Below are 18,960 nucleotides of genomic sequence, written 5' to 3'. Positions count from 1 at the left end.
ATAGATGAGAGACTGGTAAGCGAGAGGTATGCGAAAGGTAAGTGGTTCGAGACCGGCGGGGGCACAAGAAAAAAAAAAGGGGGAAAAAATGCGTAAGGAGCGTGGGTAATATGGGGGAGAAAAAGAGAGAAGAATGGAACTACAGCGCGCAATAAAATCTTCTTTTATTCATACAGTAAGTAGTAATTATCAATGTATATATTCAATACCTTAGGGAGATGCTATTGTCTTCAAAGACAATAGAGCGCATGCATAGTTAATCATTCTGCGTGCGTAATAAATGTATGGGGTTATTTAACAAATTGACGTCAGTTTTTTATGCGTCTGTCCTCTTATTGATGATAAATTGCGTCAAAACATTGTCAAAGTGGCTGTGCGGCGAGTGGTTCCGCATTAACCAAAATGACGCGAACATCGTCAATAGCTTTTCTCGCTTTTTGATTGGCTACTTTAAAAAGTCCCTAAAATCTCATTGGTTAAAGAGTTGACGGTTTGACAGCTGAAAATTGAACGTGAAAGCTTGCATGAATTAAAATTTCACCCGTCTATACTCTTATTGATGATAAAAATGAGCCAATCAGTGCGCGAGAAATTGGACAGTTATTGTGAAAATGGAAATTTTTCCACGGCACACCCCAGCAGCTTGGGTCCTGGTCCTGGATATAGGAGAAAAACGCAAGACCCATCTGTAGTAATGGCGACTGTTGACTTTGTACTGTGGGGAAAACACGAGGGCACTTTCAGTTAATCAAGCGGGCTTTCTTGACCACACGTGAAGGCTTTGGGGAATGGTTGTGCCTAAATCCACCCAAAACAGTTCCCACAACATCTTGGATGAGAAAGCGCGAGAGGGCTGGAGCGAGTTAAAAGCGGCCATGGGAGGGAGGGGATGACACTCTGAAAGAGGGGAAGAGAAGGGAAAATACGTTTGTTTTGTTTTTTCTCGCTCCCCCGCCTCTTTCCGGCCTCGTTCAAACACTCTAACTGCATTGATTATTTTGTGTTCCCTCGTGAAAAACGCCTGCATTGCAGACTAGTCTCTTATGAGGGTCTCCCAGGGGTTTTGGGGAACAAGGGAACATTGGCAAAATATCGAAGGGAACAAGGGAACGTTAGCCATTTTTTGGGAACAGGGGAACAAAACTCGAAAAATTACAAAGGGGAACAAATAACGAAAATGTGTGGAAATATGGGAACATAGGGTAATTTTTGAACGGAACAAGGGAACAAAGACCCCCCTGGGAGACCCTCTCTTATATTCTCACTGTCACGTCATGTTCCGCTCTGTTGAAAACGACTTCGTCCATTTCCGTACTGCAACCTCGTCCCCAGGGTGCTTTCCTCGACGATTTTCAAAATGGCGGCTCGTCGGGAGACCATTTTAAAAAGTGGAGAAGTCCTTGGGGACGAGGTTGCTCTTTGATGGGTGATATGCTTCTGTTTATACGGATCGCGCTCTTTTTTGGAAGTGACACTCTACATCTGTGGCCACATAGTGGTGGCCATCTGTGGCGTCGAACGGTGGATGGCAGTGATGGAGCCCGTGGGAGTCGTGAGTAAATGGCTTGGTATTGAAAAACTTTACCTCACGAAAATAGAAGGTTGCTGTCCTACGTCAATTCCAGTGAGCGAAGTTGTGTTCAGATATAGGTGGTTCACAGACCGGGTATGTTTTGGATTCGGTGGGTTAACGCTGGCAGCTCAAAACTTATACTAAACTGCAAACAAGCTTACTGAGTTTATCAGGGTCGCAAACATAGCTAAACATCTTGTTACGCTGTGTTACGGATGCTGTGTTGAAGGAAATTACTATACGCTATGTGTCATGAACATGTTGAGTTATTTTTCGTCGTTTCCCCATTAAATATAAACTTAATTAGCACATAGATCGACATCTATCAAGAAGAATAATAAGCTTAATAGTATACATGAAAAAATTACTCAATTCTGATTGGCTGAGAGCAGTGCAGTTCAAGTGTAATACCAGTGCAAAAAGTGTAACACCAGTGCAAATTACACATTTCATTTTCATTTCTTATTCATTGACTGTGGGACTGCAGACTGCAGTAGCACTTCAGTTCAACACTTAGTTCATTTCTTATTCATTGACTGTGGGACTGCAGACTGCAGTAGCACTTCAGTTCAACACTTAGTTCATTTCTTATTCATCGACTGCGAGACTGCAGACTGTAGTAGTACCTCAGTTCAACACTTAGTTCATTTCTTATTCATCGACTGCGAGACTGCAGACTGCAGTAGTACTTCAGTTCAACACTTAGTTCATTTCTTATTCATCGACTGCGAGACTGCAGACTGCAGTAGTACTTCAGCTCTACACTTAGTTCATTTCTTATTCATCGACTGCAAGACTGCAGACTGCAGTAGTACTTCAGTTCAACACTTAGTTCATTTCTTATTCATTGACTGTGGGACTGCAGACTGCAGTAGCACTTCAGTTCAACACTTAGTTCATTTCTTATTCATCGACTGCGAGACTGCAGACTGTAGTAGTACCTCAGTTCAACACTTAGTTCATTTCTTATTCATCAACTGCGAGACTGCAGACTGCAGTAGTACTTCAGTTCAACACTTAGTTCATTTCTTATTCATCGACTGCGAGACTGCAGACTGCAGTAGCACTTCAGCTCTACACTTAGTTCATTTCTTATTCATCGACTGCAAGACTGCAGACTGCAGTAGTACTTCAGTTCAACACTTAGTTCATTTCTTATTCATCGACTGCGAGACTGCAGACTGCAGTAGTACTTCAGTTCAACACTTAGTTCATTTCTTATTCATCGACTGTGGGACTGCAGACTGCAGTAGCACTTCAGTTCGACACTTGACTTGATTGACATGGTGACCTGAAAATGTCATGCAAAGGGTCCACTTAAGGTAATTTCCCTGAAATAAAACTGTCAATAGATTTTTGTTCAAACTTTGTCCACTGAATATTTATCATATGAGAACTTTAATTATAAAATAAAAAAGAGGGGGTGCCCATGCTCGTTAAGGAGCAGTGATGCATTGAAAATGTCCCATTTTAGCATTATTTAATGCTTATTACAAGAATGCATTCCAAGTTATTGTTAACTCTTTGTGAGCCCAGACTCATAAAAACAGGCCTCAAACTACAGTCAATACTAGTCTTGTGTTGGACACAGACAGCTGAACCCTTGTTAAAATATTGGAACCAAATTGCTTGCCACTGCTATCAAACTGCAAAATAGAAAAGACTACAGTGCAGCTGCTATTTTCCCTATTTATTCAATTTTCAACAACACAAATCAGATCAGTCTTTTCTCACGCAAAGCTAATGATTAGTTGATTAAAATGACTGGAAAAAAAATTTGGGGTGCCCGAGCTCGTTAGTGAGCTATAGTCATTTTTCAACTGACAGAACTCAATATCAAGGCAAATCCACCATGTTTTCAATGTGCACGTGCACAAGCGTGCGCGAATGACGCCATAAATTATGCGCAGTAAGGATGCGTAATGCAAGTGTGAGGAATCACCTTAAGCACCACTCAAAAAACCAAAAATTCATGAGTGCCTACTTACTTACAAGTACAGATAAGATGTGCAAAGATTATCCCTTCAAGCACTTTCTTAGACTTGTAAAATAAGGTGAAAAAAGGAAACTATAAAATTTGATTAAAGAAAAAAAAATTACATGAACCTGACACATTTGAATTCTTATCTGATAAATTAACCTGCTAGATTACTTGACTCCAAGGGAAGCAGTTTCTTATGCAAAATTACTCATAATCGTGCATGTACATCTAGCACATTCAAGCGGTTGCCGCAGCACAGATCTCTCGTTAGCTGAATTGCATATCCATTAACAAAATTGTCTTCCAGTTTGCAGAAAGTCCTATACCAAGTGGTCTCTAATTTGATTTCCTGTTTTTCAACAACAGGTATGTGCAGCCCCGAAGGGTATGGTTTTTCAGCTGTTTTGGTCATAAACAGGGTAACAATTTTACCCATTTTGGTCTTAAATAGGGTATGGTCTTCATACTCTAGTCTTGAATTGGGTATGTTGTTTAGGAGAAGCTACTTTTTCATCATTATTAATGAGACCATAAACAAAACCCCTTCAAAAATTATGTTTAGGGGAACTGTGTCAGCCACAACAGTCATAAATAGGGTATCCAATTTTTGGCCTGGCCATAAGTAGGGTAGGGAAAATCGCAGATTTTGGTCATTAATAGGGTAAGGGTTTTGGGAAGCATGCCGCACAACCCCACCAAATTTTTCTGGGAGTACACCACCTCCCTCCCCCCCTTGGGGGGGAAATATATCAGTAACTAAGTATGCATTTGTTTGAATCATTTTTAAGATTTTAAAAAATGTTATGGAGAAATGAATATTTTAAATCTCTCCAAAAAAGTATATTTTCATAATGAAATGACACCCGTGTTTACTAAGATGCAACAATGGACAAAGATAAAGAAACCATGGATGATTTTCTGATAACATAATTATGTAATATTGAAAATTTTAGACTTTTTCATTATTTGCTGTGTGGTTATGGGCACACATGACTCAGTGATTTCACTTTTGCTTTTTGGACTGAGCAAAAGATTCGACTGTACCTAAAGGAGAAAAATTATTAAAATCAAATAGCCGCAGGTGTCCTTAGCAATGAATCCAAAAATGTCTGTCCATGGGCCCTTAAATTATTGTACAAAAAGACCCGGCCCACCCAATCTAAGTTATAGCAGCTTGGTGGTTCATTCCCATTTGACCCATATTGCCTGTTCTTTACAGTAATATGTACATAGTAGGTGTTTGTTTTAAACCCAGGTTTGTGATACCTCTCTGCTAATGAGAACATTAATTTTATTGACATGTAGGTCACCCTTGTGCTTGGCATGGAGAGATGGACATGATGGTAGTTCCAAATAATGCAAGTGAGTTTCGCTAAATTGAAAAGTGCAAGAGATTGATATTTTGGACATACATGTTTCTTCATTTTGTACAGTTTGAAGATAATCGTAACAGAAGAAATATGCCCTTGAGCTTCCAAATCTTATAAATAATACTTTTTAATTTTTTTTTCAGCATCATCAGGAGTAACTGGTAAGTGAATTCCCTTCACCAGGTTTATAAGTCATATGTAGTGTTACTATAAGGTACAATTTTACAGATGCTTACACAGATGCTTACACAGACTACCCAGCAATTAACTTTGTGCTGCACAAAATTAATTATGAAAGTGAAGAATGATCATCACAGTAAATTTTCCAATTTAAGCAGTTGGAAGGAAGAAGCCTGAAAAAAATCGGGGCTCCAGTGGGATTCGAACCCATGACCTCCGCGATACCAGTGCGATGCTCTACCAACTGAGCTATGAAGCCACACATTTTCAGGCTTCTTCTTTCTAATTGCTTAAATTGGAAAATTTACTGCGATGATCATTCTTCACTTTCATCTACAACCACAGTTCAAATATGAATTATTTCATATATACTTCACATCATTTCACTCCTCACGGGAAGACATGAACTCAATTAATTGACCTCGCTCCCAATGTGTGGCTTCATAGCTCAGTTGGTAGAGCGTCACACCGGTATCGCGGAGGTCACGGGTTTGAATCCCATTAAAGCCCTAATTTTTTTTTTTCATTTTTTTTTCAGGCTTCTTCTTTCCAGCTGCTTAAATTGGAAAATTTACTGCGATGATCATTCTTCACTTTTATCTACGACTGCAGTTTAAATGTGAATTATTTCATATACACTTCACATCAAAATTAATTATGCCAGTTAATTATGATCAGTGTTCAGGGGAGTGGACTGTGAATCACTGAATGAATGGGTAAAGTTATTTGATCGTAACTGCATAAAATGTGTCACTAGGTGTCTTCATGTGAGCTTTCCACTATAAAGCCAAAATCAAAGCCATCTTAGTGTGGTTGTCTCAGTGGCCTAGTTTTAAGCTCTGGTGATTAGAAGATCTGAGCTTGACTCCTGGCGGGGGCACATTTTCACTCATGATCTTTGTTGTGAGAAGTTAATCAACTCTTCATTTTTTTGACTGTAAGATTATAACTGTAACGCAAGGGCAGGGGATTGCTTGCACGTTCTAGATTTGATTAAATTGTCATTGTGTTGCGTCTTGCATCATGCAGCTTAACGTATTTCATGTAATGGTTTAGGCCACTTAGCTCTAAGAGCCTTTGATTTTTTTTTTTTTTTCAGCTGTTCTTGCTCAACCTGTTTTTGACCAGGACAAAGACATGCTTGATGCTGGTAAGGATAAAAACAGTTATCATTAGGCATAATTGTAACTTACGCTTTTTATATAATTTCTAGTATTAGATAAATTGTAATTTAGAGTTTACAGGCGAAGAGACACCCAGTGGATGCGCTGTAATAAACTCTTTATTTTTTTCATCGTCATCATCATCATCATCATCATCATCATCATCATCATTATTATTATCATTATTCATTTATTACATACAAATGAACTAGTACCTTGTATGTTCCAAAATAGGTAGTGCATGCATTGGTGGATATTATCAACATTAGGAAAAGTGTTTGCTTTCATGAAAAAATGACAAAATATGGGAATCTCAACATCCCTTGTATTTCCTGTTTCAAGGTTTTGAAAGCACTTTAAGTTAAGGTTACGTTCACATTCCAATTTCTCCACTCTCCTCAATGAATGAGTGACACATATACATGCATTCTAATGGCTCCGAAGTTAAGGAGATGAAGTTGATACTTCATGTCCAGTTCACAAACTGCAACATTGATCCATATTGTATGTGAATCGATGACATGTTCCTGTGTACATCCAAATAAATACGGCCATACCACTGCCATTTGTAGAACAAGTCGACATTTTTGCACAAATCTATCCTCCAAAGATAAATAAATGATCAGGGACTGGTCAAAAGTCCTGGAGGGGGTTGGGTTTTGAGCATTAATTTTGTGAAAGTCATTGGCTGCTGGAAAATTTGTGGCCTTTATATACTCTTTTCTCTTGGCTCAACATATATCCTAAACATCCTTGCAACACTCACGTCTGTGATACCTAATGATAGTGGGCAATGTATAAAATGAAACTCAGTTCAGTGGCCTCGTGGTTCATAGCCACTTTGTTTAATCGAGGGGGGGGGGGGGAGGGGGAGGATACTCCCATATTTAAGGTATATAGGTATGTGCCGCTGTGAAGGGTAGGGTTCAATTAGTAAGAGCTTGAACATTGCGCGTGGGTTTCACATCAAGAAGTAATCAAAAATAAGTATCAACTTCGAGTTGTATTGAAACAACTTGAAGCGAAAAGACTTTGTAGCTCAAGGGGTAACCTCCTGGAGACTAGCAAGTGTGGGATAGGGTGGGAATTTTTCGCAACTAGTCTAGAATAGGGTCGTAGCTGACCACAGTCTGGTATAGGCTAAGGGTATCAGATTTACAGCGGCACACCCCTACCGAAAAACATCCAGAGTACCCCCTAGATTAATCTTTAGGTTGATGTAGCAAAATACATGGCTTGCATTGTAGTATCTTGAAATTTTTTCAAATTATCGTGCTGACTTTCTTTACGACTATATAGCCGTGAATTCTAGAAGCTAGAAATATATCTAAACTTGTTCCTTAACATCAGCCATCACCAGCCACTCAAGGAAAAAGAAAGCAAAACACTTAAGCCGACCAGTTTCAGACATTTTTGTTTGTATTCATTTTGTAGGTTGTTCATTGATTGAAGGGAAGCAGGATTCAAGTGACATGGGATTAGGATTTTCCCAAGCCATTGCTACTGCTATAACATTTTTCTTTGCTTATAAGCACCATTACAGTTATCAAAGGACTCTGTTCCCCATAATCCAAGTCTTTAGAAGTGGATTTGAAATTTTCCTTTACGACTCTGAGACTGATGTTGTTCTCATGAACACGTTCCAATGGCTTCCTACAACAGTTGTTTACTTGTGGGCTGTACTACACTACCGTTTGCTGCTGACCAAAACCACTATATTAGAAGAAAACTTTAAATGTAGTTATAGGAGATTGTCAGATGAATTTGGTGGTTTGACTCGGTTTGAAGGACCCACAAAGTTTGCTCTCCCAATAGCCAATATTTCACATGAGCAAAAACGTATTACTGATGTGCTTTTTAGATCTGCGGGCGAGAAACGAAAACATGTACCATAGATGTAGTGGGCACCGGCCAATAGATGGATTCGGAATTGAACACCTCAGTGAGTGAAAAAAGGGTTGGAACTTGTTTTGGTTGCAAACTACACCCCATGCCACTGAAATCCAAAAGAAATTGTAGGCTGGGATCTTTTAAAATACATGTAACATTGGGAGCATATGCATTTCTTGAGGTTTGTTGAATGAAGTAAGTAACGTGTTGAGGAATGCTAATTACTGCACTGTATGCCAAATACAGGAGGTATCCATAAATAACTCTAATCAGGCGACGTCAGTAAATAAATGGGTTGTTCAAAGCCCGATTAAGCTCACCCAGGATTAGCGAGAATTTTGATTTCAGTTTTGTAACTTTTTGGTGAGGTGTTCTGTTTATATCGTTTGCCCTACAGTTTTGATCTGTAGTAATCTCAAACTAAACCAAACGTTAGAGGTGAAAAACATTTTTAAACAAGAAAAAATAACACTTCAGTGAACATTTAATCCTGGGTTACCGTTAACCGGCTTTCGAACAACCCGGGCCTGGTTCCCAGCCAGTACTATAACCAAATGAGATACACTTGGATAAGCCCGTCAATTTGTCACGGTAAAATTTGTTTCTTACGGCTGTCGTGCGCTCATTTTACAAACTTTTGAAAGCATGTATCGATATCAATAGAAATATTTAAAAATATTAACTTTACAGTTATTGTATATTTCCAAAGTCCCACAAGTAAAGTAAGTGAAGTAAGTAAAAGCTTTATTAATGTGGCAGTGTATTTAGTTTTCACAACTAACTGGGGGCACAACAACAACACCAAAAAAAATTAAAATTATTTACAAATAAGGAATAGTAACAAAAATGTATCTACAATTGAAATATGTAGCATGTATAAATTGTACAATCAAACAATGGGTACATAGGAGGTAGTCTCTGAGAATTGTCACCGGATGTTTGATTTCAGCCACATTATTTGTTCTTGTTGGCCCTCGGATTCCCGATCAAATTGGAATTTAGAAGTGTTTTTTCTTTTTTTCTTGTGGAGGGAGTAAAACCGGAGAACCCGCTGAAAAAACTCTCGAAGCAAGGACGAGAATCAACCACAAACTCAGCCCACATATGACGCTGGGCCTGGGAATCGAACCCGGGTCACATTGGTAGCTATTGGTGGGAAGCGAGTGCTCTGACAAAAGCGCCATCTTACCCTGGTCCCAGAGGTTTTTCTTGATTTTTCTCCGCATGAGAGAGCTGCGAGAGAGCCGCGAAGCGGTGAAAACACGAGTCGCGAAGCGGCGAGAAAGAAAAACCTCTGGTTACTTTGGACTTGAGTCTCACTTTCATGCAGACGCCAGGGTCAGGATCTGACCTTCGCGCTTGGATTGGTTGATATTTTTACAAGCACGCAAATCAATACGATTGGTTCGTTTGATTGGTAATACCGAGGGGACGGTGGGGATATCTGTCATTGCACTTCTTGAGGTAAATTTTGCCTCTCTACCAGGGAAGGAATTTGTTTGCAAAATACTTCAGTTCTCAGTTTATACACGTTCAAGATTCGCCTGTGTTCGACATGGATTATGTTTCTGACAGTGTCTTCGAAGAAATTTTGACTTCGGTACTCGAGGAGCGTTTTCCAGAGATTGAAAGTCTCACCGAACATCAAAAGAAATCCTTGCTCGCAGTCATAAATCGCAAGGATGTGTTGTTTGCCATACTGCCAACCGGACATGGAAAATCAATTATATTTCAGTTGCTCCCTGATGTCTGCAAATACCTGTACCCGTCAGGTTATTCATACCCTCATCTTGCCACAATATTGATTGTGTGTCCTCTAAGTCTCTCGTGTACTCTCATATCCGCGAACTGCAAAACCGTGGCATTTCAGTGGCCAGTTTGAGCAGCGAAAACAAGAAGCTTAGGCCTTTCCATTTGGAAGTCCCGAGTCCTTCTTACAAAACGAGTAAGTGGAGAAACATGCTCCGTAGTAATGTTTAACAAGACAGAACCTTCGCGATCGTTGCGGATGAAAACATCAATTCCTGCAAACACGCGCGTTGACCCCGGCCAAGTAGGTCAAGTGATACTACTCTCCACCACCCGAGTGGAAATCATTAGCGGCTGATAAGCACGTGATTGCTAAGTTGCCATTGGTCCCTTTTGTAATTATCAATTTGACGCGTTTGACAGCTGGCGTCTGCATGAAAGTGAGATTCAAGTCCAAGGTAACCAGAGGTTTTTCTTTCTCGCCGCTTCGCGACTCGTGTTCGCCGTTTCGCGAAAAGAAGAAAAATCAAGAAAAACCTCTGGGACCAGGGAAGCGCCATCTCTACTCCCAGTTGCAATATCAAAGTCTCCACAAGTCACCGGATGTAAACAACACTCGTGCTTGTGAGAGATACTTATCATCCAGGCGTTCAAATAAATTGGTATTCCTCAACTCATTAATTGAATGACCTTATTCAGCGCTAAATTTATTAAGATGTGTGGTAATTCCAGCCTAGAATTATTTCGGATTTCAGTGACGGAGAGTGCAGTTTGCAACCAAAATGAGTTCCGTGCATATGTTCACTCATTTATCTCTGGAATATATTTACTCGATCACAGACATGTACCCATAACATCAGTAATGGAATTCTGGTTCCCAGCCAGTACTATAATCAAGTGAGATACACTTTCGTGACCCCACTAATCGACGGGGTAAATTTTTTACTCATGTGTTAGTTATCAGAAATAAATCACGTCTTCTAAACACTCATTTTACAAACGTGCACACATATTCCGGTATATGTACAGGCCCGCAAATGATCCCCGAACCGCAAATGATCCCAAATTGTGCCGCAAATGATCCCGGGACCGGAACTGATTCCAACGCAAAAAGTTCGGAATGGCGTGGGCTCCATGAAGAGTCTGTGGACAGATACAAATTTCTTAATTATCCTAGGTGAAGAAAGAAAAGTACCTCAGGCATAAACGCAACAATAAAAAACGTTTAACATACTGCGCAAAATACTAAATTGACATGTGTCTACTGCATAAATTTTTCGTATAGGAAACGCACTGTAAAAAGAAACCTGAATCTTCGAAGATGCCTCTGCCATCTAATTAACCGCTTAGAACTGTTCCCTGTACACTTATACTTGCTTCCTAGATAGCCATGGGCTCCCACGAAAGTGCCTAAGATTGCTTTGTGCTAGTTACCGTGGTGAAAATGTAGTCAATCCACTTAGGAATTCTCAGTTGTCTCCAAATTTGAGGATACAGTGAACATCCTGTGTTATCATACATCTCAGGCCCGGACCCAAAGTCATTCAGGGAAGGAATTTTAATTTAAACTCACGGATTGAGAACAAAGGACCTTGAAGGTGTTAGAAATGTAAAGGTCAGCAAGATTTCAATAAGTTTCCGAAAACTCCTCATTGTGCCTAAATGTGTGACCTCGATACAACCTAAAGTAAATTTTTACCTTTAAGGATATTGCTTCTCAGGAGGCACGCCAGCTAAAATCACGTTTTCGGATGTAATGTTAGCTAGTGATTGTTTCCTAAATGAAAGCAACGTAAATGCCAACGGAAATAGGGTTCGTTGAAGTTTTGTTGTTTGTCCTGATTCACAGATTTAAGTAAACTTCAATAAACATGGAAGAAATACGTGTTTGTATAATATATCCAGCTAAATCGTTTCTCAGAGTTTAGTATACAGCATAAATATTATCAATTATCTAAAAGTAAATAAACCACGAACGAGAGATTAGTGTGGAGGGAATGCTTCACGGCGTAGAAATAAATCTGCCTAAAATTGTATTCACTGTCATTAGATTTCTATTAACAACCAGTAAAATCCAATATAAGTCAGTTTTCTCTTAACATCCACTTTCAGTTTCATTTTAATAAACGGGGAATTTACCGCGAAAATAGTTTGATATCTTTAATATGCCAAAATGCACATTCGAAAACCAAATGACGTAAATAAAGTCAAAATAGGCAAATGAATACGAATTTAATTAACTTAACTTTTCCCATGTGCATTTAAGCATGTTAAAGTATATCAAATACCCATCATCACTATCTTTACTTCAATTTCATTTTCGATTTTGATTTGGTACTATCCTTCGGGCCAACAACTCACTGATTTGGTTCTACGACAATTCTGTGTATTCACCAAAACATGGATACCATACGGCTGGTCGGGGTAGGTTTCTTTTCCTTTATAAATAATACAAATTCGTCATAAAATTTTGTATCAAAGGGTTGAGCAATGCAGGACAATTGCAAACAAAATATTTGCGTTCTGTGATTTGCCTGTACATTGTTATGTTTGTTTCTAAGTCTGCGGTATCCGTCATTAGTTAAGCAGTGCTAATACATCGATACTTAGTTGTTTATTTATTTGTATAGGTAAATGCCTGCGCGAGTGCAATTAGCGAGTGTTGTTTTAAAATTCCTCAAAATGACATTTCAAAATGAATTTACAAATATCACGAGTAGTGGCGTAATTGCCCGAGATTAATACGATTACTCATTTATAATATGACTGAGAATAGTACGAACGCGAGCGCGTTAATTTGGACTGTAGTGCAAATTAAAAATTAACCGTAAATTGAAACACTCTCAACCAATCTCCATGAAGTTATTTGAAGTTATTTTCTCAGTCATATAATGAATTTGTTTATTGCAACTAGAGAAAAATTCAGCGAAGAGTTCTGCATGCGTCCAAGATATCGTAATTGTAACAATAATTTAAAGCGAATTATTCCAGAAAAAAGAAAATTGAACCTTACAAAAGACTCACCGTGAAGGGAAATTCCCGAAATTATGAGGGGAATTTCCGTCATGAATCATCTTCATTTTGGCTAGGTAAGGTGTAGTTATTTTGCAGATCTAGACAAGTTGCTATTTCACAACTGACGTAAATATTCAGTACCTACTCCGAGCCAAGCTCTTGAATAACACCAAATGACATATTGGCAGTAAACAAGAAGACGATTAGGCCTTTACACGCCATAGCCTGTCAATTTTCTTTGAACTTTGCGGTAGCACTGGGGTTAGATAAATTATCTGGCATAATTTCGCGTATAATACTATGGTGCGAGCATCGAGCATAATGCCGACATAATAGCCATGTTTGGGAGCGTAAAAGTTGATAAAATTATCCTGCTAATAAAAGCGTCAAACTAATGTGTTTAAAAATGTCAATTGTGGGCTTTTGGCTGCTTTATGCACTTATTTGGCTTTGTTGAAGGCCTAGTTTTCTGTTTGAAGGCCTGGCTACCTTACTTTATGCCTGGCTCCCCAGGCAGTTTTCACTTGTCATGAACCGAACTGAAGAGACTGCTGACATTTAGCTCTTGTTGCTCCGTATGAGAGCATTCTTATTTCAAAGGCGTTGTTGTTATTTAAAACAAGGACATTAAATAATATGTTAGCCCCTATTTTGTCCTTTTTTTTTGCGCAAAATTCACCCTTTATCTTTGATCATAATGCTAGGGCACGAGCATAATTTCGAGCATGAAGCAATGATTATAGGAGTGACGCTCAAAAGTATAATGCTCAAATTTTCGAGCATAATTTATCTAACCCTAGATAGTGCCGGCTTGGAAAATAATCACTCGTGTCACTTTTAAGATGGGTAGTCTGGATGTTTAAGAGCTCCCTCCCAAACTTGAATAGGCCATTTCCGAGTTACTTTTTAATTCTGTTTCAAAACGTGTCATGACATGGTTCACTTCCTTTCATATGAAATCTTGAACAAAGAAAATCTCGTTTCCGTATGAAGGGAATTGCACCAGAACTCGTTTTGAAACAGAGGTAAAAAGCAACTCAGAAATGACTTACTAAACCGCGCAGATCTAGAAGTTTCGAAACAACCCATAGGTTTTGGATGAAGACCTTCAAGACTGCAAAGTTCAATTTTAACCGTATTTTAAAAAATAAATAAATAAAATAACACATGGCATTGTAGGCGTGACACTTGTCACGCAAAAAACGAATACGTGTGACCACACTTTACAGTTTCGTTTCCTAGGAAATATTGCAGCGATAGGTTTTTAATGTATTTCACGCATTTTACCCTCACTCTCCCCTCCATCTCCATTTAAGCCAACTATCTTTCACCACCTACATTACGTTACTCGTGAGAGATGACCCATATTGAGCCAATAAGCAGACGTGAACTTGAAATCCTTTTTCCAGGATAAAATGTAACTTAGAGTACGAGACCAGCTTAAGTGGTTAGCAGTCTGGGCCCTTTTAATAAAACTAGAGCATTGGCAATTGAAAGCCATTCTTGCTCCCAAAGGCGCCTGTCCCTCTAAGCCGGTGGGGCGCTGGTACGAGGAAAACGGTGGCTCTGGAGACACGTCAGTCTCATCTGATTCATCAGGCGCCTGATGTTAGGTAATGACAAATGCTTGGCTTAAGTGGAGAGCGAGGGGAGAGTAAAGGTGAAATGCGTGACGGGTGGGGTGGATAGGATGATACAATAAAATGTAAATATGTAAATATTTAAATATGTTATTTGTTTACCCAAGAAGCGCCAAGGAGTTCTCAAGAACTCGTTCAGGAATGCTCGTGCATTTCAGGATCGAACTGAAATTTGGAAATGTTGGCTTGGGAATGAAATGCTCGTCCGAACTTTATGTTTTCTTCTTCATCCTGAACAGCTTCTGCTGACTGTGAGTTTCCAGTTCTTTACGTGGTGCAATGTATCATGCAAACCAATGACATGGACAGTTACTTTAGAACCGTTTGCGCGGCGAAACAGATCCAGGCGATTCCTTTTGGTTACTGAGAATGGCAACGAATTCAGATTGTCATTTACCGGGAGGCAAGAGGAACAGGGCACAAGTACGTACCGCAGAACATTTTGCATTTGTGTGTAATTGCAGAGTGGTGCCCGAGAGGAAGATAAACTCTCTAAGCCAGTCTTGTTCGACATATGGCCATCACCATGAAATATTTTGTTTCCCATTGCCCGACCAACCCAGTGCATTCGGAGAGCAATCTCGGGTGCCGTTCAAAGTGCAACAAGGCTTTCTATATATTTCAATTAAAAGTAACTTTAAGATGTTAATCAACCCTCACGTCTTCGAAAATCAAACATTTATTCAATTACTCATAAATTCACTCACCCATTTCTTCCCTTGCTTACTCATTGACTGACTGATTGACTGACTGACTGACTGACTGACTGACTGACTGACTGACTGACTGATTGAATAAGTGACCGATCGACCGACTGAGCCAATGACTCAATAAAAGATTCCCGATTAGTATCTTCAAAGAGTAGTAATGAGCTCAATCATATGCATGCTACTGAAAATAATATTTGCTACCAAGTAGTAATTAATGGTATTTCTGCGCAGTTTTCGACAAACATCCTTTCCGCTTGCGTGTGGCAGACCTCACCCCGTCCCAACCGTTTCACCTCCGGGACTTTGTTTTGCACTGGGTTTCTGCAGTTTCCTACCGTTTTTTCAACGTTTACGTTAATCTTTGTACACAGAATTTATCTTGCAAAGAAAAAAGACAGGAGATAACTTTCACTTCAGTTTACGTCCCGCCGGAATGCCTGATCACATCCTGGCTGAGGGTCAGAGAAAGCTCCTGGTGAAGGTAAGCCTCTCGAATACTTGCAAAGATTTTACGTAATCTTTGTCGGTTCATACTGCATATCACCCCGCTTTCGATAAAAATTTCAAATGTCACCATCTTAATCTTGTTGCTGTTGCTGTCGTTTCTTTTTAGTCCTTGTTCTGGTTTTTGTTGTTGTTTCCTTGTTTTCCTTGTTTGTTTGTTTGTTTGTTTGTTTGTTTGTTTGTTTGCGGTTTTCTACAAAACCACAGTCATCCCCGAAGCCCTCACAAAGTAAATACCTTTTATTTACCGTGAAATCTAAGAAGAGTGACTCTTGGGGCAAAGCATAGCCAGTGATGGAGAGAGCCACCAAAAGCTCGTTAAAACATAGACAGGCTGACTAAATTACACTGTAAAGAAATCCTTCACTGCCGAAACAAAATGTCGTTATTAGTTTTATTTAATTCCTGCTTAAAAAAATATTCAAATTGGAGATTTCATAAAATAAAGGAAAACTATTCTATCGTTCCAGTGTTACGAAAATATTTGATACAAATTTAACTGATTAAGTGTTGAATTTTCCCGCGGGTAAGGCTTTTACTTCTTTGCGAGGAAGAATGGGCAGGTGTTTTGAATTGTGGCAATTTTGATCGAAAATGGCAACTTAAAAATTAACACTTAAAATGCTTTTCCTATTAAATTCGTATTATTAAAATATTTCACCAGTTTCAATAGCAGTTTACCGCAGAAGTAGAGGTTTCCTTTTAGTAGAATAGTACTGTAATCTTTGAATTTAAGAGGGTTTCTACTACAGCAGCATGATTTTTAATACCGTGACAGAACTTAATTTAATTTTCTTCCCAGACGTGTCTTTGGTTGTCGCGCGACTGATGCCACATGTCTGAAGCGTTGCTGGGCAACTAGAATTGCGCCAGCCGGAGCCTCTGCATGTCGCGGTCATCCAAGTATTTTAAGTGATACCCTGCATGTTTTAGACAATAAGTTGTGAGTTCTGAGTTCTTAAATTCTTAAGCCCAACACAAGCACAAGCACAAGCACAAGCACAAGCGTAAGCATAACCTTAGTGAGGACGCCAACATGAGAAAGTACGCATGAGCAGAATGGATAATTGCCTTAATCTTAAGTTCCATTTCTCTTCGATACGTAAAAAAAGATGGCGGGCGATGTTTATGTTTATGCTTATGCTTATGCTTAAAGCAGCGCGTTGACATAACAATAAGTGCAAGCACAAGAAGAACAAAAATGTTTGTTCTGCATGTGCTTGTGTTGTGCTCGTCCTCAGGACTGTTGTAACAATGCTTGTGCTTGTGTTTGTGCTTATGTCGTAGCAAAAACCAGGCCTTATTGTTCAATTACAGAATTCATCAGCTGTGGATCCCGTTGACAATACATACGAGTTCGAGAAGAAAACCATCAAGCTAAAGTACATCATAGATCACAACAAAACCACTGAGCATTACGAAATGCTGATTTTTGGAACCAGTCACAAGGTAATGAGATGCAGCTGTTCTGGTGGCGTGTATTTAGGCAAGAGGAAGAGCTGGAAACAAGACTGGAAGGCCTGGGTCAAAATGACAGCTATCAACTGACCGTTGCAAGGCCGCCATTCCAAGGGGGGAACGATAGTTATTTCACAAAGAATGAGGGATAGCGTTTGGATTAATTTGAGAAACCAAGAGATATTTCTACTATAAACTGGAAAGTTGACAAAACATTTTACTAAACAATTCATGAACTAATTAAAAGGGAACAAAGAAAAAAATGGGGATTCTTTTTAAGGGACCAATGGAAACTGTGTATCCCCCTGGCAGGCCTTCATTGTAGGCCCCGTTCACATTACAACGAAGGAATTTTAAAACGGAGTTATCACTCTGAAAACGCATCGAATGTTTTCGTTTACACCACGCCGAAGGAATTTGAAAATGCAACAATCACCGGTCATTTTGGATTTGTGGTTGAGTAAACCTCGGACAGAGAAATATCATGAATAACGTGCTGTCATCGTTTTCAAAAAATCTCCGTTTTCAAAACGTTTTCTGTCCACACGCAAAGCCACGTTTTCAAATTTCTCCAGTTTGAAGAGCGTTTTCGAAAAGCTCTTTTTTTCGTGACGGATTAGCGTGGACAGTAGGCCTAACCGTTGAAATAAAGCTGCGTCGGTTCAAGTTCCTCCGGCGTGGTATCGACGGAGCTTTACACAAAATGTGATGATCAAGACATTTTTTTTCCCCTACATTTGCTGGTTGTAATTATTGTCCTAGTTTATAGTTTTTTTATACTACAGTTTGGAATTTGTATGTTAATTCTCTGAATGACTTAACACATACAAAATAACACAACACCATCTTTTAGAATTTTTAGCGCCTTCATATCGTTTCGCCCGCCCGAAAGTCGAAAGCTTGTGTTTTTATAATACCGTTAAGCGGAGAACGTTTTATATTTTACCTGATCTTGTAGGTTTATATGAAATATCCGATAGTTTTTAAGTATATATCGTAAACTATATCGTGAACTCAAAACCGTATATTATTTTTTCTATTTATTCAATTTTGAAAAAGAGAAAGGAAAGACTTGGTTACTGAAAGAAAATTAGTTGAAATGTGTGTTAAATCAAGTAAGGTTTCATCATTAGAGTTCTAGTTAACTTTTGTGGCTTCAAGTGGCAGGTAAAACCACTTTCCTTTACTGAATTCATGTTTTCCACATTTTTAAACTAGTTAGAGTTAAAGTTGAGCTGAAATTTTAATTTATTATAGTTTACAACACTTTTAGGAACTCTAAGTGTTAGGTAAAAAATATTTTGAAGCAACATTTTTAAAGTATTGTAAAAAAGAAATGCAGGATTTTTAATAAAACGTTTCTCAACCTTGTACATTCATGAGTGGAATTTCTGTTTGACTTGCCTTTCAAATCTGCTACTCATCATGCATATACAATTATTAATATGGATAAAACATAATTTTGATAAGTTAAATACCTTACTGAAAGCTGAGCTACATGCAGAATCAAGACATTGCAGAATTTTTGGGGAAAAAAATTCAGGCAAACCCAAATATATATTCCCCTAGTTGAAGATGACATAAGATCCACATTTGCCAACATCAAATGTCATCTTTAAACACGTTTGTCTGTATTTAAACGGAACAAATGTGATATTTGTCTTGGATTTACACCACCTTTGTTCATATTTGTCTTTGGAGCAAATGCATCATTATCCTATTTATCT

General features: G+C 38.9%; 2 protein-coding genes across 2 annotated transcripts; both read left to right on the top strand.

The window, feature by feature from the left end:
* The first annotated feature begins 1,430 nt into the window (after positions 1 to 1,430).
* LOC110041753 (uncharacterized) lies at positions 1,431 to 8,912 on the top strand. The gene is made up of 4 exons (XM_089285267.1): positions 1,431 to 1,682; positions 4,860 to 4,916; positions 6,204 to 6,254; positions 7,702 to 8,912. The coding sequence occupies exons 1-4, from the start codon at positions 1,526 to 1,528 to the stop codon at positions 8,160 to 8,162; spliced, it is 726 nt and encodes a 241-aa protein (XP_089141393.1). The 5' UTR covers positions 1,431 to 1,525; the 3' UTR covers positions 8,163 to 8,912.
* Positions 8,913 to 12,158: 3,246 nt separating this feature from the next.
* LOC110040490 (uncharacterized) lies at positions 12,159 to 18,606 on the top strand. The gene is made up of 4 exons (XM_089285266.1): positions 12,159 to 12,330; positions 14,801 to 14,984; positions 15,643 to 15,752; positions 17,093 to 18,606. The coding sequence occupies exons 1-4, from the start codon at positions 12,307 to 12,309 to the stop codon at positions 17,321 to 17,323; spliced, it is 549 nt and encodes a 182-aa protein (XP_089141392.1). The 5' UTR covers positions 12,159 to 12,306; the 3' UTR covers positions 17,324 to 18,606.
* Positions 18,607 to 18,960: the final 354 nt, after the last annotated feature.

This window comes from Orbicella faveolata, unplaced genomic scaffold (assembly GCF_042242905.1).
Source record: "Orbicella faveolata isolate gen_17 unplaced genomic scaffold, um_ofav_v1 contig_13, whole genome shotgun sequence".
Taxonomy (NCBI): Eukaryota; Metazoa; Cnidaria; class Anthozoa; order Scleractinia; family Merulinidae; genus Orbicella; species Orbicella faveolata.
This window is presented reverse-complemented; position numbering and strand designations above follow the sequence as displayed.